At 40.1% G+C, this 22,452-nt stretch overlaps 1 protein-coding gene across 3 annotated transcripts in view; it reads right to left on the reverse strand.

Annotated features, from left to right (window-relative positions):
- LOC119882333 (cell migration inducing hyaluronidase 1) overlaps window positions 1–22,452 on the reverse strand; it is a 206,035-nt gene that overhangs the window by 89,255 nt on the left and 94,328 nt on the right. For all 3 annotated transcript variants that reach the window (XM_038692341.1, XM_038692342.1, XM_038692343.1), the window contains exons 2-4: window positions 19,176–19,348; window positions 4,785–4,922; window positions 2,595–2,733 (exon numbers count right to left, since the gene is read on the reverse strand). In XM_038692341.1, the coding sequence (XP_038548269.1) occupies window positions 2,595–2,733; window positions 4,785–4,922; window positions 19,176–19,230 (332 nt within the window). In that variant the 5' untranslated portion in view covers window positions 19,231–19,348. The remainder of the gene's footprint in view (window positions 1–2,594; window positions 2,734–4,784; window positions 4,923–19,175; window positions 19,349–22,452) is intronic.

A 22,452-nucleotide genomic window follows, 5' to 3' on the forward strand; every position in this document is an offset into this window, starting at 1 on the left:
TGGGGCTTTAAGCTAAGCAAACACAGTTGCATCTGGTGTTATGTAAAACTAGACTGAGGCCAAAACGCCACCATAACTCGCTGATCCTAACAATTTTAGTCTCGTGTGTGCAATAAAAGTCAAAAAGGGTTAGCCCTAACCTGATGGTTGATATTTATCAGATATGTGAGATGTGAGCCATGTGATGTGATTAGACAGTGATATTCATTAAAGCCCCCTCCAGCCAGTTTTAACTGTCGTTTTTGGTGAACGTTCTTTCTCAAACAGAAAATGGGGGGTGTGGTTAATAGTCGGACGTAATACATTACCATGACAACCAAAAACTGACCGGCTGGAGTGTTTGCTAATATGCTGTGTTAACATCACTACACTGTAAAGTTTAGTACACTTTACTGTCTGGCAGGAGTAGCTATTACTTACCCATGATAGAAACTAATGTGCCAGTATCAGCTGTTATCAGTCATACAGTTTATGGTCCTGTCATGCACTGCACACGATAACTCCCACTACGTTTTATGGTGCGCTTACTTTACCGCGGGGGTGTGGGGGGTCTATTACTCTGTTGAACTGTATGTAAAGACTTCTGATACCATTTCCTCTGCTGATGCATTGGTAAAACGGCCGTCAGTAAAATATATAGTACCGCAACAACCGCAAAGTTCATACTTTACACTTCAGTGAGTGTTAAATAAATAAATTAGTGCTTCAAAATTTCCACAAGCGAAAAAAGCTTTCTAACTGTTCAAGGACGGATCGCCATGGGCTGTATGTGACCCGACTTAAAACTGAAAGCTGTACATTAAGTGTTGCTGTATTTGTGTTGTTTTACTCTTTGTTTTGTAGGTTAGCTAACTTGGTGTTAGCATATTGCACGGTTAATGTGGCTAGCAGGCTCAGCGATGTTAGACTGATGTTGAGATACTGAGGGGCAGTCAAGAGAAACTGTTGACGGTATGTAAATTGGTTTGATAGACATGCCCTGAAGGTAACGATATAGCTACATATGAAAAAGTCATGGTCAAACTACAGAAATGATTTTGCTCAGCAATGTCGTGTAACTTTGACTAGCACCCAGCAACCAGCTTGCTCAGACCATAAATCTGCTGTTAGAGGCTCGCTGTGCAGTGAGGTGAGATCCACAGACACACTTACTATGCTATATGGCACCAAATTACTTCATTGATCAAAAATGGCAATAATACCGCATACCACGCTGTTAAGCCCCAACAAATTACTTCACAGCAACAGCCCTAATTGTTACATGTCTGGGAAATAAGCTAGGGTTTCCAATAGACATGTCAAACTGTGGGCATGTCTGCTCTGCTCTGTTTAGTTAGTTCTCAGTCAGTTTTGTTATTTTTTGTCTTTTCTGTATCGGTCATTTAGTCTGTGTTTTGGGCTTCAGTCCTGTCTGTTTTCTTGTGTCTAGTTTACTCTGTGTGTTTGTGCTTGTTGGTCTGATACTGTCTGTGTGTCTTGTTGGGGAGTCTGGTAGTGTGGTTCTGGTCTGATCTGTTTAGTTTCATTATTATTTTGATTATTCTGCTTTAGTCTGTTCTCGTTATTCAGTTTGTTATTCAGTTTGTCTGTCCTGTTTTAGTTTTTGCCTTTAATTAATTTTTCTGCATTTAGATTTTGATTCAGTTCCTCTGCCTGCTTGTCTGTTCTGTGTTTTGAGTTCCAGTGAGATTCTTGTCCTGTGTTCTGTAACATCTCTTATTTACCTCTCCTTGTTTGCTTGTTTTATGTCAGTTTGTTCTGTGACTCTGGTTTCAGTCTGTTTCCATGTTTTATGTGGTTTTGATCTGTCTGCTTGTTTTTGTGATTGTTTGGGTGATGTTTGTTGGTTCGGTTTAGCTCTTGCTGGTTCTTGCCGTGTGTCTTCCTTGCCTGCCTGTTTCTGCTGCCTCGTTTTTGGATAATCCTTTTGTTCTGTCTTCCCCTGGATTATTTGTTTATGGACTGTGTTTTTGCTGCTCGGCGGACTACCTCTGTTATGGATTACCTTTGTTGTTTTCTATTGGCCATAACTTTGGTTTCTTCCCCTTATTAATAAATTCTTATGAGACTGTATCTGTAAATGCTCCGACCACTCAAAGCGCTTTTACACTACATCTGCATTCACCATTCACACACTGAGCCTAAGTGCTCAAACGGAAACTAACATTCACACACATTCATACATCAGGGTTCAGTATCTTGCCCAAGGACACTTCGACACGCGAGCCAGGGATTGAACCGCCGACCTTCCGATTAACGGCCAACCCGCTCTACCTCCTGAGCCACATCCGTCCCGCCTACTTGTCCTGAATTTGGGTCCTGTAACCTGTTCGTGTGTGCTTGCACACACGACAGCCCTGACAAGACATCCAGTTGAATATTCACCCATTTTACAACAAATATGTAATCCATTAAACTACATTAAATTAAACATTTTAGATCAGAATTTTAATGACAGTCCAATATAGGTTCAGAATATCAGAGATTTTATTGGTTGATTGAATTGTTAAATTGACTATAACTTGTGTGTTGATTGGTGGCACTTCTTGAAAACTCACATAATCACTATGTTTTAATGCTTCATACAACTGTACCTGCCAAAAAGAGAGATGGTAAGGTTGCCTTTATAAGGACAGTCTGGACTTCCAATGTGAAGCTCCCCTTTGTTCCCAATCAGAATATGTTTTGTTCGCAGCAGTATGGGCCGGTTGGTGTCAGCAATCACCAGCTTTCCTAAAGGGAAGAGAGAGAGAGGGAGAGGGAGTGATGAAGGCTCTTGGCAGGTCTTTCATGCCCCAGTGCCCTCAGACACCTCCTGTCTTCCTACCATTTATGGCCCTAGGCTCAGACTGTCCACACACACACACACACACACACACACTCACACTCACACACACAGAAGATATAGCTGGCCAACCACCTGTGTTGCCAGGTCTGCAATCCAATGATTCCAGTTCAGTAGTGGTGAATAGCTGTTGAAGATCACCAAGTATGTGCTATCACCTGTATGTGCCACTTTTCTGTGAAAGGTGGAGGCCCTGCTTTTACCACATTTGTTCATAATATTACCCTGTTTGTGCCTTTACACAATATTTATAGTAATTCAATTTGTCAGACACTGTCAAGGAACTGACATCGTATAGCAAATGGTTCTACTGTTAAATGTGGCAGAAAAGGCTCTGCTCTTTGAGGGAGCTATCAAAGAATCTGAGCACCGATGAGGCTTCTGCAAGGAGAACTAATGCTCCATAATGGAAAAACCATTTGATCTTAGCAAGTCAACAATATCAAACAATATTTCCCCTTGAAAACTCAACACAAAACCTTAACTTAAACTTAATTTAAATCAATATGTTTGGTACGGTAGCCAGACATTCCGTAGTTAGTCTGTTCATTTGAAAAACCAAAAACTAACATATAAAACGTATAAAAGGTTTTATTCCCTTAAAACCAGTAGATATTGCATTAAAAATACCATAATATTTTACAATTTATGACTTTATCAAGGATAAATTTAAAATTTAAAATATGGGTTAATTAATGTAATATTCAGTTAAACAACTGAGGTTGGGGTGGTGGATGGTGTTGCAGCAGCAAGGAGTATTGGCATGAAGAAAACAGCAGAGTAGTTGGTGATGTTGCGTTCTTGAATGATCCAATGATCCACAAGTTATTTAGTGTTGCAAAACCTAGCCCACACATGCAAAATTAAATTATATTGTTGGGATTTCTAAGTTTGAATCTGATCCAAATCCAACCCTATCTTTATCCTAGTGATTATTTTGATTTTATTTGATAGCCTTTATTGTCCCTGAGGGGCAATTTGTTTTGCAACAGTAGTCAATACACATCAACCAAATAATAAATAAAATACCTAAGAACATAAAACATACAATGGGTGTTGTCAACATACAGTAAAGCAACCATGAAATATAGAGCACTATATATCCATAACTCCCATATTACAATATATGTGCAACAGCAACCAGGCCTACAGTTTGAGAACAAATTATCTCAAATATCTAATTGATTTGGCCTTTCTAGGGAATGTATACCTCAGTGAGCCAATGACACAAAGCATGAAAAAACTGACGTTCAGCTGAGGTGAATGCACTTGCAGTGCTCCTTCTTGACTTAACAGAATGCTGTAAAGCTAGAAAACTACATCTCAATTAGCTAACTAACTAGATGGGCATATGGACAGACCAACAGAGATAAACAAACAGACACACGTACACAGAGAGATATAACTAAGTACTAAGGGCAATATAAGATAAGTTGACTAGCTACCTTAGAATAGTGTTTGTCAGTTTGATGCTCGGACACAAATAACCATGACAGTGCACCTGCACAAGCATGGAGGATGATGTATGCCCTGCGCATTCTACTATAGTCATACACCATTGTCCCGTTTTAGCAAATTTGAGCACAAAATTAAGTTATTGGTCAAAAAATATTTCTAGTAACTCAACTTGAACTCTGGGTTATATACACAAGTTGATCCAATAAAATGTGATTTAGGGGGACTAACTAGCCCCACCCAGTTTATAAAATCACACTTGACCAGTAGCTTGTGAGTTGTAGCTAGCATAGAAATGTCACAGAAAGAGGAAAAAGATGTGTTTGAACAAGAACCTGGTTGGGATAAAATTGTGAATTAAAATTCTCTTCATTTCTATGTCCCACCCACATATTGTAGTGTACTCAGAAATGCCACTTTACAGAAGATAATGACAATTTCACTGTGACTTTAAAGAATGTACAAGATTTATTTTCTAACTTACCTCCATTGAGAATCTCAATGGAGTGGACCGTAGCCGACGCTGTGAGGAGGACCTTCCTGCCATAACCGATTGTAACACGGTGGTCTTCACTGTGTCCTGGCATCCATGGCTGCAGTCCTGGCTCCTTATCTGGACACACTGCAGGAGCCAGAAAATTATTTAACTTTAAGAGACAGATATAACTCGCCTATGGTGGAAGTAACAAGTAACCAAGGATATACAGGTGCAGCTCAAAAAATTTCATTTTTCGAGCTGCACCTGTATACTTAAGTAAAGTACTTCTAAGTAATTACTTACTGGAGTATTTCCATTTTATACTACTCTATATTCTACTCCACTACATTTCAGAGAGAAGTAATGAACTAGGTGCTGGTAACATCTGTTACTTTGGCTTGTGACTCCTCATAAAAAGTTGTCTAGTTGTCAAGTTTCAGATGTCTGAGTTGTTAGCAGTTCCACCAAAGAGACATTTCTCCTCTGAGCCACAAGGAATTTCTGGAAAACAGTCTACATGTGTTTTTTGAAGTTGGAGAAGGCTTATGACCGTGTCCAATGAGGACTTTTGTGGTGGCTGTGCTGCAAGAGTATGGGTTACCTGGGCCATTGCCACAGGTCATCTGGTCCTTTTATAAGCAGTGTGAGAGCTCACCTTGTCAGTGTGTGTTGGGCTCTTCTAGGTTTGTCCCTTGTCACAGATTCTATTAGTGATTTTCATGGATAGGATCCCAAAGCTGAAGGGAGGAGAGTGTTCAGTTCGGGGACCTCAGAATTGCTTCGCAACTCTTTGTAGATGATGTTCTGTTCTTTATATTATGACCTCCAGCACATACTGGGGTGGTTTGCAGTCGAATGTGAAGGGTCCAGATGAGAGTCAGCACCTCCATGGCCATGATGGATTGCTCCCTCTGGTTTGGGAGTGGTTTGCCCCAAGTGAAGAAGGTCAAGTAGCTCAGGAGGACAAAGCTTTTTATTTACTAGTAAATCTACATTCAAACCAAGTGGCTGAAATGAGTTTCCTCCACAGGGTGGCTGGGCTCAATCTTAAGGCTTGAATATACTCCAGAGTAGACACGCACACGGACAGCTGAGGACCCTGCGGACGTGGACTACTTCTGTTTATACTACTTTCTGGAGTCAGCTTGGTTGAAACGTTCCACAAATGCGCAGTAGTTCGGTTGATGCCCTGGTAGCGTAGTCGGCGCGCGGACCTGTCCGTGTGGTCATAGAAAACAGGAGACAAACAGACTTCCGCACAGACGCTACGTTTACCCCCTTTGATGACAATTTTTTCATCACGCGGACCCTTGCCTACTCACGGACGCATGAAGTATAATCCTTGCTTAGAGACAGGGCAAGAACCTCAAACATCTGGAGGAAGCTCGGAGTAGAGCCTTCAAGTCAAAAAGAGACAGTTGAGTTGGTGGACAACATTGCTGGGGAGAGGGATGTCTGGACTACCTTGCTTAGTCTGCTGCCACAGTGACTCGGCCCCAGAGGCGGCAGAAAATGGATGGACAGCATACCACAAGTAGTACACTTAAAAATCAAGACTCAAAATGGGGAAGATGGCATAGATGCATAAGGACAAGTCCAGGCAGAGCAGTTATAACAGACCAAATAAATATATTCTCCTTACAAGAATACATGATAAGAAACACATTACATAAAAATGTGTCACCTTTGTTAGTCCCTCCCTGGCCTTTACTATTTCAACTAGCAGCCTGTTAGCAACCCTCCAGTCCCTCTAATGTAAATTATAAAAATAATAGATGGAAAACTTCCACCTATTTTTAGAGCAAATTAAACACTGTAGAACATACTTCAGCTGATGTAGCTTTTATCAGGCTTTGTCACCTTGACAAAACCTTTTACAGCTGAAACAAAAAACAAGGACTTATTTCTAGACTTACTTTATTCAAAATTATTTTATTATTTCTATACTTACTTTATTCAAAAAAGAAATCCTTCATAAAGGCATGTTATTCATATTTATATACACTATACACCGACCAACCTGTCACCTTTTACTGAAAGCAACAGGTAAGTACACGTTTTCTTGAGGCAGTTAAAAGGCACTGTGGGAAACATTGCAAAATCATGAGGTTGAATTAAATGAGATAGAAAAAAATGTAAATTACAACATTTAAGACCATCTGAAAATCTCCTGTAATCCAATGAGGATTACTGACAGGTTTGACAGTGAGTTTTTCCTGCTGATCTGATTAGTGCAATTCCTTTTCTACTCTTTAACTTTCTTAGCTCCCCAACTATATAATTGGGGGTAAAATAGCACACAAGGTTATTGGCTTGCTCATTCAAGAGTGACCAATAAACCCATTTAGATTGTGTCTGTAATTGTCATGATAGCACTGAGATACTGTGTGTAACTGCTCAGTCTGCCAAATGAAGTTTCAATCTATTGTGTGGTGGTTACCTCATCTCCCTGCCAACTAACAGATCCATCACTGGCAGTGACTGGCCAGGGACCTGAAATGTCAAGTAGATTTCCCAGAGGGCTAACACTGATTGATAAGTGGTGACGTGCAATCAGCTGGTTTCTGCTATCTTTGAGTGATGGCTGATTCTGAAGGGCTCAAAGTGTCTGTGGACGTGTTTGTCTGCAGCCCTGCTATGAATCTAAGACACTATTCCCTACGCTTCTCAATGATTTCAATAGACTATCCATCTTTGCATGTCAAGCCTAGTGACACTAGCATTGTGGCCCAGTTGCATTCGTCTGTGCACACTGACCATTAAGTTTGGAAAGAGCATCTGAAAAACCATCTTAACTCAAAGTACACGTAAGTCCCTTTATCACTGGATAAAAAAAAAACACTGGCTTTTGTCTTCAGTGTGAAAGTGTACAATCAGCATTCACTCCCGGTCAAATGACTCTGCAGCAGTCACTGGTATTTATCGGCTCCAGCTTCGATCAGCAGTAATGGAAACATGACACCCGGGTGGACACGCCAATTATCCTGCTTTTCCACCACGACTCATCCAAATGTTTACATAGTATTAGCATGCTAGGCTAACAGTCCGTCAACTGTGACTTTCTATCCGTGCTGTGATGTTTTTCAGAGCACACAAACGCCATAAACACATCTATCAGCACAATACGGTTCACCACAGCAGCTAGACCTTATTTTTATACTGTATGAAATAAACACAGCAACTATCATAAGATTGTAACTTGCCTCCATGCTGCTTTCTATTGTTTACTACCCATCAGAAACATCAGCAAAAACTGAAAAGGCAAAAAAAAAAACACTAATTAGTGTAAATGGTTTTACTAGTATAGCAAGCTAAGCGTAGAACATTGGTCACAAGATAACAGGTGGTTGTATATGGGGAGATATGGTAACACCTGATGAATGTCCTTGAGCTTTCTCTGGACGTCTATTGACAGTATTCACAGACAGCTGGTGTAGTTGGTTTCCAGTGTTCATTCAATTTCAGTTTACATATCTATGTTACATGCCATTGTTTTCATATCTGAAAGAATATTCATTTTGCCCATTGATCATTGTTTAGATAGTATTTAAAAAAATGTTATTTGATGTATGGAACTCTGATTGGCTATCTGGTATGTGTCGGCAAGAGTCTAACCAGAGCTCTTGCTGCTGCTCTGTGTGTTGGACTTTTAACATTTATTAAAAAATTTTGCGTGCTGCTTAGACATCTTTAAATTAAAAGCAACTATGTAACAGTACAGCAATAACAAAATGGAAGCAGAAGTCCACTTTCAGTTTTTATCCTTATGGAGCCAGATCAGTAGCTAAAGCCATATCATCCAAAAAATCCACTATCAGAAACTCAGGTCATTTCAAGCCTGGAGCTCTCTGCATCATAATTATACTGACTAGATATCCAAGGTAACTCCAGTAGCAGTAGTAGTATTAGTGAATGAACACCACACATTCAAGAATAAACAATAAAAGTGATGAACTACGGAACACAGCTTTCACCATTAAACATACAGTGTATTTGGACCGAGTGTCATGCAGTCTTGGTCATACAGGTCAGGCCAGGTATGCACTGCAATACAATTCAGACTAACAACACTGAAAAAAGTGTGAACACTGCAGTATCTTTGTTCACATGAAATGTACACTGCAGTGAAGCTTGAGTGAAATGGAGAGGAAATTGAGGGAATGCATTGTCTAAACAAAACAAATCTGTCTTAACACATTTGCTAATGAGTTGAACCCTGCTTTATGCTTATATTTTTCACACATTTTAATTTACATATTTCCTACTCAATGTGTCTAACTTGGGGGGTTGTCTCTATATTCACCATATATCATCCTCATTTGCTTTTCTTTGATGTATTCTATTGCTTTTAACTTCTTTGATGTATTTGTCTATTGCTTTTTAATGCCCCAATTTCCACATGACAGGGATCATTAAGCTTTCATTTGGTAAAATTGCAAATCAAATCAAACACCATGCAGACAGCAGCTTTAGCTGTGGTGTTTATAGCCACATTAGACACATGGCTGTATGGATGGCCATGTCTGTTAGTTGGTCCACGTATTAAAATATATCCACAACTATTAAAGGAGGGTATCAATCCTCCTGACTTTGATGATCCTCTGGCATTTTTGGTTTTGAGTGAAATATCTCAAAAACTACTAATACTCTAGGATGTATTGCCATGAAAATTGGTACATTTATGGTGTCCAAAGGAAGAATCCTGATGATGTTGGTGATCCCCTGATGCATAGCATCTAGCGCCATCAGCAGGTCAAAGTTTTCACCTATCTTGTGAAATTACTTGTGACGGCCCCAGGGCCTCTGCCAGGGAGTGTGTGTGTCTGTGTTTTCTTGCAGGGTGTACTTCCTGGCGAGCTGGAGCTGAGGCCATCAGGGAAATCAGAGGCAGCTGGCCACTGTCTCTAGACTGCATAAAACCCACCCCTTCCTGATTGTTGCCGGCTTGCTTGCTTCTTCCTTGTCCCCAGCATCATGGTGTGTTGCTTTGTTATCCTTTTGTTCGTTTACGTTAACCTGGCACTATGTTTTGCCAGCCACATTTGTTAAGCTTTGAAAAAAAAAGTTACATTGGTCAAATGAAATTACTTTTGGTGATCCAACGAGGGTTAAAATGAAGGGCAACTGGACTTGGTTGAAGATACTGGAAGATGTTTCGTCCCTTATCCAAAGGACTTCTTCAGTTCTGACTGACTGGCAGGGAAACTCAGCTATTTAACCTCAGTGGGGTCGTTGGCCCGGGTCATCGATACTGCTGGTTCGTTAGTGTTCCTGGTTGCTGTGACGACAGTCGTTACAGTCGTTGAGACTACCTGTGGCCAAGACTGAACGACCATCGTTGGTATCTTCACCTGAGGCCAATAGGTTACGTTTGTTGAGTTTCCTGGGAAGTGATGAAAGGACAGCATTGTAAGTGGGGGATAAGTGGTGGCGTAGACCCCCTCCCCTGTTCAATGACGGCTTCTCAACCCTGGTGTAGATGGCTTCCTTGACACCTCTTTCAAACCATCCATCTTCTCTGTCTAAAATGTGCACCTGGTGGTCCTCAAACGAGTGTCCTCTGTCCTTCAGATGTAAGTAGACTGCAGAGTCTTGACCTGAGGAGTTGGCCCTTCTGTGTTGAGCCATGCGTTTGTGTAGTGGTTGTTTAGCCTCCCCAATATACAGGTCTGTGCATTCCTCACTGCATTGGACCGCATACACTAGATTGCTTTTCTTGTGTTTGGGTGTGCGGTCTTTGGGGTGGACCAGCATCTGTCTTAGTGTGTTCTTGGGTTTAAAAAACACAGGGATGTTATGTTAAAAATCCTCCTGAGTTTCTCTGATACTCCAGACACATATGGAATCACAATGTTGTTGCGTTTGACCTTCTTTTCCTCCTCCCCTGTAGTTTTGTTCTTCTTGGATCTTGTGGCTGTTTTCACAAAGGTCCATTTAGGGTATCCACAGGCTGAAGGGGGCACTTACAGCCTGTGGATACCCTAAATGGAGTAACTCAGGAGGATTTTTAACAAACATAACATCCCTGTGTTTTTTAAACCCAAGAACACACTAAGACAGATGCTGGTCCACCCCAAAGACCGCACACCCAAACACAAGAAAAGCAATCTAGTGTATGCGGTCCAATGCAGTGAGGAATGCACAGACCTGTATATTGGGGAGACTAAACAACCACTACACAAACGCATGGCTCAACACAGAAGGGCCAACTCCTCAGGTCAAGACTCTGCAGTCTACTTACATCTGAAGGACAGAGGACACTCGTTTGAGGACCACCAGGTGCACATTTTAGACAGAGAAGATGGATGGTTTGAAAGAGGTGTCAAGGAAGCCATCTACACCAGGGTTGAGAAGCCGTCATTGAACAGGGGAGGGGGTCTACGCCACCACTTATCCCCCACTTACAATGCTGTCCTTTCATCACTTCCCAGGAAACTCAACAAACGTAACCTATTGGCCTCAGGTGAAGATACCAACGATGGTCGTTCAGTCTTGGCCACAGGTAGTCTCAACGACTGTAACGACTGTCGTCACAGCAACCAGGAACACTAACGAACCAGCGGTATCGATGACCCGGGATAACGACCCCACTGAGGTTAAATAGCTGAGTTTCCCTGCCAGTCAGTCAGAACTGAAGAAGTCCTTTGGATTAGGGACGAAACGTCTTCCAGTATCTTCAACCAAGTCCAGTTGCCCTTCATTTTAACCCTCGTTGGATAACTATGACCTGGATGACTGAGAATCTTCATAGACATACTTTTGGTGATAAAACTCCTTTTTTCTAGTAATCCCTCACTTGTTTCCTCTATTTGCTGTGACCTATGAGGCAGGCCATAACATACTACATAAATCATCGCAAAATTTGGTGATTGCTGGTGATCCCCCAAACTCTAGTGTCATTTTCAGGTCAACATTTGAATTTGGTGGTTAATGAAACCCACAATCCTACTTTACACTTCAAGTGACGCTGTTCAAAACAGCTATAAATACTTTTGATTTTAAGTTGTACAAACTAATTCTGTTCAATCATTACCCGATCTTTAGGAATTTAAGTCACCATAATAACCTAAACTGACATTGTACAATCTCGAAAATCATAAATGGGATGCAGTGTAATTCTGGTATTAAGTGGCACTCTTTGCTCATCTATGGCTGTTGTTGCTAACTCTACAGTTTTTAATACCAATCATAACACATCACTTCCTGTGCAGCAGATGACTTTACCTAGGAAAGGAGCTACAAGACCACAGGTGTTGCTGTCAGATGAAGACTATGCATCTTAGAGGTTCAGTGTGTAAGTTTTAGTGACATCTAGTGGTAAGGGTTGCGAATTGCAACCAACAACACAGCCACCACTCACCCCTCCATTTGCAAGCGAGCTGGAGAAGCTACGGTGGCCAACAAGCTCTGTCGGCTATTGTGCTGACTACAACACGTGGGCCTCCATTTGTCCAAATTTCACTTCTCTTCTTACTTCTAACAAACCAGACAACTTTGTCTTCTTTTTTATCTTCTCCATATATATTGACGTACTGACAAAACACCCTCTGTAGAGCAGTTTGTCCGTTTGTGCTGTACACTACCTGTGGTGTTTGTCGATAGAAATGGCTCATTCTAAGGTAATAAAAACATAACGGTTCATTATGTAGGATCTTTATACACCACTGAAAACATAGCCTAGTTATGTATATTAAAGCCTCTGTTGGCAGTCACAATAAAGCTGCAATAAAAAGAGCCAGTGAGAGAATTAGAGATATGTGTAGTGAAAAAACTCTGATGTCTTGAGTACTATTCCACAAACACACACAGGCACACGCAGCTGTGACCTTGCTTGGTTAGATGCCTGTTTGTTTCAGGAGAAGAATAATGCTACTTCCCCACGTGGCATACAGACAAAAACAAGCCTGCAGTTTGCATGTTTCCTTTGAAAGTGCATTCATATACATATGTTTAAGTCAAATGTACATATCTTTCACTGTGTGTTTGAACAGTCTGGTTTGACTCAAAGTCTTTGTTATAAGAGATCCTAAATGACCCAGTCCTGCTGTATAGTTTAGTGAAGGCAAACACCTGCTCTGTCTCGTTCTCTCACTCTCTGTCAAAGCTCCATCTCTCATCCTGGGAAATTAATTTGATACAGGAATTTGTATCCTTCAACACTGAATGAACAAGCGGCGCTACAAAAATTTCACACGAACTAGGCTAGCTTTCTGTCCTCATTCTCCAAAGGACACCTATGTAACAGGTGCTGTTATATGAGCAGCATAAGTTAGGTATTTTAAGTGCATGTTTCACCTAGTCAAATTTAAGACTTTTTAAGACCATTGTGAATGAAATTTAAAACCTTTATTACGACATCAAAAAAAGAAAACGTACAAAGGAAATACAGTCACAAAATTACCTGCAAAGTAAATAAATATATTCAAATGTAAAAGGAATGAAAACAGGTTGGATGCATTGTTAAAAAAAAAAAAACAGAATCATGATGGCATGAGTTTGTGAGTGAGTGAGTGTACATAGTACATTATTCTGCATTCGGTGGTGTGATTCAGACTCTTGTTGAACATCAGCACTAATGGTCCTGCCTTTTTGGAAATTAGGTATGTCATAATGTAGGCACCGTTATCTTTCCTGCATGTGAATGATTTAGCAATGTCAGAGTCCGGAAAAATCATCTGAAACAACTCCCTGATTTCCTAATTCATGTTATAGGATTTGTGTCTAGTCACTGTGTGGAGGACCCAAAGCACCTCCGCTCTTAATGTTGGCTCTGATCCAAAACACGTAGCCTACATGCAAATTAAGAAGGCATGAAAAAGGTGACATGTTTGCAAACAAAGCTTTCAGAGCCCTGTTTCAGAAAGCAGGCTTAACAAACTCTGAGTTTGTCCCTGAGCTCTGGGATGATTGAGCCTGTGGTGGGAAACTCTGAATTTTCGGTTCCAGAACAGCTGATCAGAATCAGTTCAATCAACCCTGAGTATGTTGAGCCTGATGGAAGCGCGTGCGTGGGGATGAAAAAAAGCTATCATCAATGGAGCTCTGATACTAGCCTACGATTCACCATGGCAACGGGTAAATAAAGGCAGAGCCTCCAGCAGGTTAGCCTAATTATTTTTTGCAGTGGGAAATGTGTCTATAGGTTAAAGTTTTAGACGTCTATTTTACATTAATAAAATCTTGTTCATTTTGTATTTTATTAATGCTGTCAAAAAACATGATAACTACGAATGTTCCAATCAGTGCGACTACAATATGAAAGATTACTGTTCATTGATCAGTTTTATAGGTTAGCCTGCATGTTAAATAGTGATTACTGCAGTAATGTAGCCCACAGTAAGTGTTTTCGGTGTGACTGTCCACAGAGTCACAGCGTTATACCTAAAGACATACATAGATTTTATTCTGGGTTTAGGATAAATCCACGATGTGCGGAGATCTGTCTATACATCGATGACAAAGCGTCATGTTCAAGATTATGTTTGGGTAAAAAAACTAATAGCCGATCTAACTGAGATTTAAAGTTTTTAAAGATATAAATGCGTTCAGATATGTGCTTTGATAACGACAGAATGAATGAGGAAATGAAATGGTGTGTCAAACAGCCACCTCAGGCTCCACAGGAGGGGAGGAGTCAGAGAGAAACTGACGGTTTTCCAATTTATCCTGTGAGCATCAGTTGCCAGAGTTACTGATCTAGGGATTATCTGATCTCGCTCTCTGAAACGGAAAACCCAGAGTTTCCCTCATCTCAGGCTTAACATACTCAGAATTTTCACTAATCCCGCTTTCTGAAACGGGGCCCTGGTGTATTCTGAGTAGAAAATAAAGATATTTTCAACTGTTCTCAGTGTTATTGTGTCTGGTTTCAGCTGCAACATTATGATTATTTAAATTACTATTCAGTGTTTTCCCTGGGATGAAGTTGTAGCAGCAGAGGCGAAGCTAACTTATTCTTTTCTGCACTTGCAAAGTGGGCCCTGCTTTATCTTTGGATATATAACACCAACATAACATGTAGCAAACAAATTTGGGTGGGGCGTTTGGGAGTCATCCCCCAATAAAAAAAAAAATTCCAATAAATAAATATGCAATTAAACATAATTTTGGAACTTTGTTATTACCAAATCTGTGAATAATAATTTGGATAATCTAGAGCAGATTTTGAATAACAAAAGCTAAACTTGCTAAAGACTTTTAGTGGGGAGGTATTACCATCAGATCTGGGAAAAGTGATTTAATTACTTTTGATGCTCTCCACAATGATTTTACATTCTCGGCACAGCAGAGTTTTAGCCTCACCTCCTAAACCTCATAATGGCAGGGAAAATCTTGTTAATGTGACATCAGAATCAGTACAGATAGGACTGTTCATGCTTGCCTTTTGTGTCTTAATTTACTGCTTTTTCATTAACATAAAAATAGGCAACATGAGAACCACCTCCCTTTTGACTAGTGCATCCCTAATTGCTTTACTAACCTCAGCTCTTCCGAGGTCTATACCATCCTTTCTTTTTAATCAAGATGTATGTACAGGACAGAGCTGTAACCTGACAACTTAAAGCTGATATTTTCTTCCACTAACTTTCACCGCCACTTTTTGCTGCTTTCTCTCACATTTGCTCGCCCACACACTACGCACTGTAACAGCACCTATCAGATGTCCTTTGAAGAATGAGGAGAGGAAGCTAGCCATGTGTTGAGTGTTACCATGCTGATTAACGATTGTGTGAAATTTTAGCAGTGACCAGATTTTTTTCCCGATATAATAGTTATAGTTCCTCCCCAGTAGACTTATTTAGCAAGTTTAACCTTTGGGGTATTGTTTATTTATAATCTGCTCTAGCTTTTCAAATTTTTTGTACACAGAAATGGTGATAATAATGGTCCAAAATTATGTGAAATTGCATATTTTTATTGGGGTAAATACCCCACCCAAATTTGTATGCATACATACATGTTTTATTGGTGTTTTATATCCAGATATAAAGCATGGCTAACTTTTCAAGAGCACCAAATAATTTGCTTAACCTCTGTTGCTACAACGTGTTTGGTTTGCAAACACGTCACCTTTTTCATCCTTTCTGAGTTTGCATGTATGAATGTTAATTATAATAAGCTGTTGATTTAGATTGTTGTAAAAGCAGGCAGATGAAGGGGACATACATTATTATATATTAAAAATATTATAAATAAAATCCATTTTAAATAAATATATTTTCATGTACAATTTGTGCACGTTTCTTATGTACTGTTGAGTGTTTAAACAGGATGTATACCACTTGTTTCATTTTACGAATTGTTTACAAATTGTTTACTCTGTTTAATTTGAGTGTTACTCATACTGTACGTACAACATTTTTCACTTTAAACTTTAAAGTATAAAGTGGATGTATTAATATTTTTCAGTTCCGGATTGTTTCTTTATTTTCAGGCATAAATCTGCTAATTAGGAGAGAAGTTTATCAGAGTGTGTGTATAGAGGAGCTACTGAGTGCCCTGCAACATAGAATGTACTGTTAGACAACCAAGGGTGTAAATTTCATCTAACAGTTGGAGGGGACAATAAACAATTTTTGAAGGGGTCCCAAATAATACAGCCTAAGTTGTTCATAATGAAACAATGATTATTAAATAATATTTGCATTTTCACTGGATGGAGTTGTTTTATACAAATAAAATCCTGTACCCCAATGAAGCTTTATGTCAAGCAACGCCCCTGGTTGAGATTATGTTGGCTAGCATGACGCTGTTCACAGGTACAGAGAGCATTTATACAAGAGAGACCCTGTAAGTGTTTTGTTTTGTTTTGTTTCGTCAAACTATTCTTTTCAAGGTCAGGAATAAAGTTCCTTTAATAACAACTTATTTGAATTCCACATACATACCATGCCAACATCATATCATACACATGAACATACCTTATGTACTCTACATAAAAGTACTCTCAGTCAGTCTAAAGTCTACAGAGCGTTGGCACCAACATCACCTCATGGTGCATTCGGGGTGTTTTAGGGAATAATCCATCATCATTCCTGACAACTGCTGCTGTTTACATATGGAGCAGATGCTGCAGGCGCTACATTTGGGTACACTTCACTGCAGATACTGACTGAAATGTACAGTGGTGAGTCAAACACAAAATAAGAAGACAGGATAAAGTAATGAAGGCAAAAGAGAGCTGACTGGAAAGCAGAAAGCAGTAGAATGTAGTAGTCTGCTAGTGTTAGTGCTAACTTTATGGTCAACATCGGCTGAGTCGCACTGTATGACAGACTACAAACACCCCATCAAAGGTTGGCACTGTCAGTATTTTGCCTTTTTGTTGTTATCAATAAATCCTTTTAACACCCAAACCCAACAATGAATGTGAGCTACAAAGTACTGCCTGTGTATTTTGAGTGAAAAAAAAAAACCTCAAGTTGACCAGATGGGTCCTCCGTGTGTGGGAGGGTCCTCACACGTTAAAATGAATGAAAAAAGTTTAAAGTTTAAGTACATTTGAATCTGAGCTGGTCCCAGGGAGCAACTGATCAATTTATACTTGTTCATTTATACGCCTTCTTTTTGCTCCTCCTTTTATTGGCCTTATTGCAAGGCCCACCTTTTCTAATCTCATCCTGTCTGACTTTTGACTCCATTATTATGTCACTCATTTGATCAACTTTGTGTCCATCTGGAAACAATGGTGTATTTTCCCTACGTCAGAGCATATAAAAAAATAACAGCTTAATTTACAGCATTAACCAATAGATTATTTGTCATCAAAAAGTGTTTGCTCATGTACAGTCAAAGAGAGGATGAACGTCATTAAGGGCATGTTTGTTCATGTGCTGAATTAAACGATGACCAATATCAGATTCATATTTGTCAGCGAGTGTGTCCAGCATGCAACACTGGAATGCGTGTCAGGCAGTGTGTGTTCCTTGCAGGAATGTCAAGGTAATATGCTGAAGGCAGAAGTGTGCAGTCTGATAACACGCTGTCTAATGGCTGAATGTGATATATTAACAAGATTTTTTATATTTCAACAATGATTTGTATTTCACTAATGATCAGTAGAAAATATTTACAACAGTATCCAACGCCTGATGGGGGGTGGATGAACAAAACAATGTCATTACTACCGTGTGCACGGTGCGAGAGGAGAGGGGGAGGCGCTGGCTGTGATTACTCTGAGCAGCATGCAGGGGTATAAATTACAATCTAACAGATGAGTATATTTCTCATGTTCCCCCTGATGGTCTGAATAACTCACTAGATTTATCACTAGTGGCTTTTTGGAAACAAAGGCCCTGACAGTCTGAAAAAGGCAGGCAGTGGACCAAACCACTGTGAGGCATATGAGAGGGGAGGACATAATCTTTCAAAATTTTAATACATATTGGACTTGTAGTAGAGAACGACAGCTGTTAATTGTTTGTGTATTAAATACATTGACTAGGCACTGACGGAAAACAGTGGTTATATTTTCATTTTTTGATTAAAAATGATTGCAAGGGAAAATTCAGTAGTCGGTGGAAATTGGGACATGTCCCTACCGTCCTTACCTAATTCTACAATCTTGGATTAGATGTCTGGATTTCTGTTCGAGTTTAAAAACACAAAAGATCCATTCTGTTTATTCTGAAAGATTGACTGCCTTTTCAATCTCTAGAGAGTTTTCTATCAGACAGATGTCACTGAGCATGCTCGGAGACTATCTTCCCTGTTTATATGATGAGAAGAATAAACCACACCGATCATGTTCATTGTACAGGTGCATCTCAAAAGATTAGAATTTAAAAATAATTTTTTTTTTTTTTTTTTCAGCTGCACCTGTACATTCTTGACAATGATATAGTTTTTTCAGCACACGTGTGTCTGGTTTGGGAGAAAACACATTTTCTGTAACTATAGGATGTACATCACATATTTTTACAAGAATTTAATTTGGATTTGAAAACTGATGGCAAAGTTTGATGAATGCCCAGACTTACAGGTGCATCTCAAACTTTTTTTTATTAGCTGTACCTGTACATATGTTTGATTGTGACACCAATGCTTTCAGACTCACATATGATGAATTCAGTGGCTCATTTTGCCCCATTTGTATCAATTACCCACCCTTTTCTTAAAAGCTGACTTACTAAAAGCTTACTGTGTGTCTTGTTTAAATGCATGCAATACATATGAAATATTGATGTCTGTCTTGCTTTCTTTCTCATTTTAACCCATTTTCTCCTTTTGCTTTCTACACTGAATAAGTTTGATATTACAGTGATTTATAAGGTGGTAGAATCTATTTTCTGACTGATGATATGAACTGCATTTGAATTACATGTACATCAAGTGTCCCCAGCCCACTATTTCTGATAAAGTATCAGTAAAAAGACAAAGAACATGGTTGTAACTCACCTGCTTGGATGCTTGGGAGCAGCAGAGCTGCCAGAAAGAAGTTGTAGGTCTTCATTTTGTTTCAGCCCGAGCACCTTAAGGCATTCACAGGTTGCTTCAGACCTCCCAGGGGGCTCGGGGGATGGGTTCAGAGTGGGTGTGTTAAGTTCACAGTAGGAGGCCACCAAAGGCACCTAGAACAGCATTGAAATGCAGAATACTCAGCAAGACATGTACAAATAAGGGATTTTTAAAGAACTCTCTCGTGTACAAGTATGGCAGGAGGTCTGTCATATTTCTGGACAGCCATGTCACACGGAGGGTCTCAGAACACCAGCTTTAACTGTTGACTTTAGCGTTATCTTCAAAGAGATTGTGAAGGTAGATTATTCTACTATATGTAGTGAGACATGGAGCTAAACATTACAACATCACACAGGTTTGCTAGGATGCAGCATTGTTTTGTAAAGAAGAGATAAATCCCAACTTCACTGTTATTTCGATATTAGGCCTTTGTTTGTCTACACATGACAGACAGCAGAGACACTTGGAGCTGCATAACTGTGGACACACTGCAGATGCCAAACCTTCAGACTTTGAGTTTGTTAACTACTGGTGACCACAACTTGATAGCAATCAAAGCTCATCTGTGTTTCAGAGTTTCCAGAACTATACACACAAACCGTCTTTGCTGGTCTTGTAGTTTTCAAATTCCCCAGCACTTTCCTGCTATCTGATGCACACTGGTGATGTAACCCAGTGCTACACTTGCCTCTGCACTAGGTATGGGCCGGTTATCGGTTTCAAGGTATTATTACATAATTATTAATTATTTTTTTTTCCTTTTTTTTATTTATTGTCCACCTTTGAGGAAATATGTCTTCTCCAAACAGATATGCAATAGTGACACCACAGTTAAAATTACATTAAAAAATACACACAGTTAAGAGTATGCCACTGTACCACCATCAACATACAACAACATAAAATAGAAAGTAGATCAGCGGATGAAAACAAGGAAGGTTTTGACCTACAAGAAGTGCTTTCATTCAGTGCCTGTATAGCATGGGGAATAAAAGATCTCTTATAGATGTTCCAGCTCGCCCTTGGGACCCTGAATCAACGGCCAGATGGGAGCAACTCAAACTGTGAGTTTAGTGGGTGTAGTGTGTCTGGTGATATCTGTCTGGCCTTCCTGAGTACAGGTCCTATCAAATGCATGCCCATGCTGCCTCTGTGGCTTGCCAATCACTTTCCGTGCAATATTAACAATTTTTGGAAAGCTTGTTTTTGTCTTTCACATTCAAGTTGCCACACAAAGCTGTTATATTAAACTGTAAAATGCTCCCAGGACCCTATATGCCATCTCTGAAGCTCCTCAGCTTTCTAATTAAAAACAATCGCTGGTTAGCTCTCTTAAAAATACTCTCTCAGTTTACATTAAAATTTAAAGTGCGATCAATGATTTTACCCAAGTACTTAAAATATTCGACTACTTCCACAGGCTGGCTGTTAAGTATAACAGGGTTACTGGCCCTTCTTTGTTTCGTTTGTATTATAAGTCATGTTACCATGTCACCATTTCCAGTTTAATAGTCTGACACCAGTCCTGCAGTAAAGTGACTTAGCTAAAGTAAGCTTCCTCATGTGCTGCATTATTTTCTGTGAGAAGTCCCACCAAGGCCATGTCATCAGCATATTTAAGTAAGCTAACATTGTTGCTATGCACAGTCATGTCAGTTATATAAATTGAGTAGACCCCATTCATTAAAAGTCTCTGAAGTCCAGTGAAGGAGCCCACCATTCACATTCATCCTACTAAGTTGTTCTAAAAGAATGTCAATTTGCATAGTATTAAAGCAGAAGTAAAATCAATAAAAAGAACCCGAGCAAATGATTTTGGTTGTTGCAGGTGTATAGCTATTTGATTCACAAGAGTAAGAGATGCATCCTCTGTGCCCCTGTGTGACCTATAAGCAAATTGAAGGGGGGGGTCCAGTTGATTCCCAACAGAGGATATAAGATGGGTGCTAACCACTCTCTCCATACACTTGACTAAGAGTGGAGTGAGTGCCACTGGTCTAAAGTCTCCAAGCGCTGTAGCCTTAGAGACTTTAGGCACAGGTATTATTGTCACGATCGTGGTGTGGAGGCAGGTTGGAGAACCCAAACGCAGGACACAGAGCGGGGCAGGTATGGTACAACGAAGGGTTTTAATAAACAAACAAAAGCGAGCACACTTACAGGTGAGTGGCTGAATAACTGAAATCCAAAATCCAAAATTACCGGGAGACGAGACAAGCAAGGCTGGTTACAGGCAGAGAGTACACACACGACAGACTGGGGGGTAACATGAACAATGACCGGACAAGGACAAGACAGAAACACCAGGTATATATACACAGGGACTAACGAGCAGGGCGGGAGCAACACAGGTGACAGACATGAGACTAACGAGGCAGAGAGAGAGCAGAGGAAAACAGAGAGACTAGACATGACAAGCAGATTATATAACAGATACTGGACACTAGACAGGACAGAACCCAAAACTCAACATACCAAGGCAGATACCAAACTCAAAAGTAAACACAAAGGATGGCCAACCGGCAGAGCGTGACAATTATTGTGGATTTCTTCCATGAGTTTGGAAAACACCACAATTCAGGAAAGTTTGAAACAGCAGAAGACAACCCCTTTAAGCTGTTGAGAGCATGCCTTTAGCACCCTTCCTTGGAAATCAGGAAATCTGATTTTAGAGAAACACATGGCTACTTCTTCTTCCGAAAGCTGTATAGGTTCAGAGCTACCAATCTGATCAAAGATAATACTTCAGCCTATTTGGATTTGAACATTTTCCATAGAAGAAGAAGTTCCAGAGAACTTAATATAGCATGTGATTGTGTCTGTCAATTCGTGATGATCAGAGAATGTGTCAAAAAACATGCGCCAATCCGTCAAAACAATCTCTGAGCTCCTCCTCCAGCCTCGGTCCATTGACGTACAGTTTTCAGGAGTGGTTTTTCACACTTTACATTCTGTCTGTATGTTGGAAGGAGATGAGTGACGTTATGATCAGACCTTCCAAGAGGAGGGCAACTCACTGCCTCATATGCGTCTGGGATGTTACCGAAGCATTGGTCCAGTATGCAAGTGGAGCGAGTGGGCGTGGTAACATACTGCTGCAGAGTGGGTGGATGAGGTGACAGCTGACATGTGTCAAAATCCCCCAAAATAAAAACCGGCTGATCTGCCGATCCGGAGATCAGAGAGTGCAGCATTGAAGCTGTCGGTTATTATT

Source organism: Micropterus salmoides, unplaced genomic scaffold (assembly GCF_014851395.1).
Source record: "Micropterus salmoides isolate LMB-PRFRI ecotype aquatic unplaced genomic scaffold, ASM1485139v1 Ms_hic_scaffold_3, whole genome shotgun sequence".
NCBI classification, from domain to species: Eukaryota; Metazoa; Chordata; class Actinopteri; order Centrarchiformes; family Centrarchidae; genus Micropterus; species Micropterus salmoides.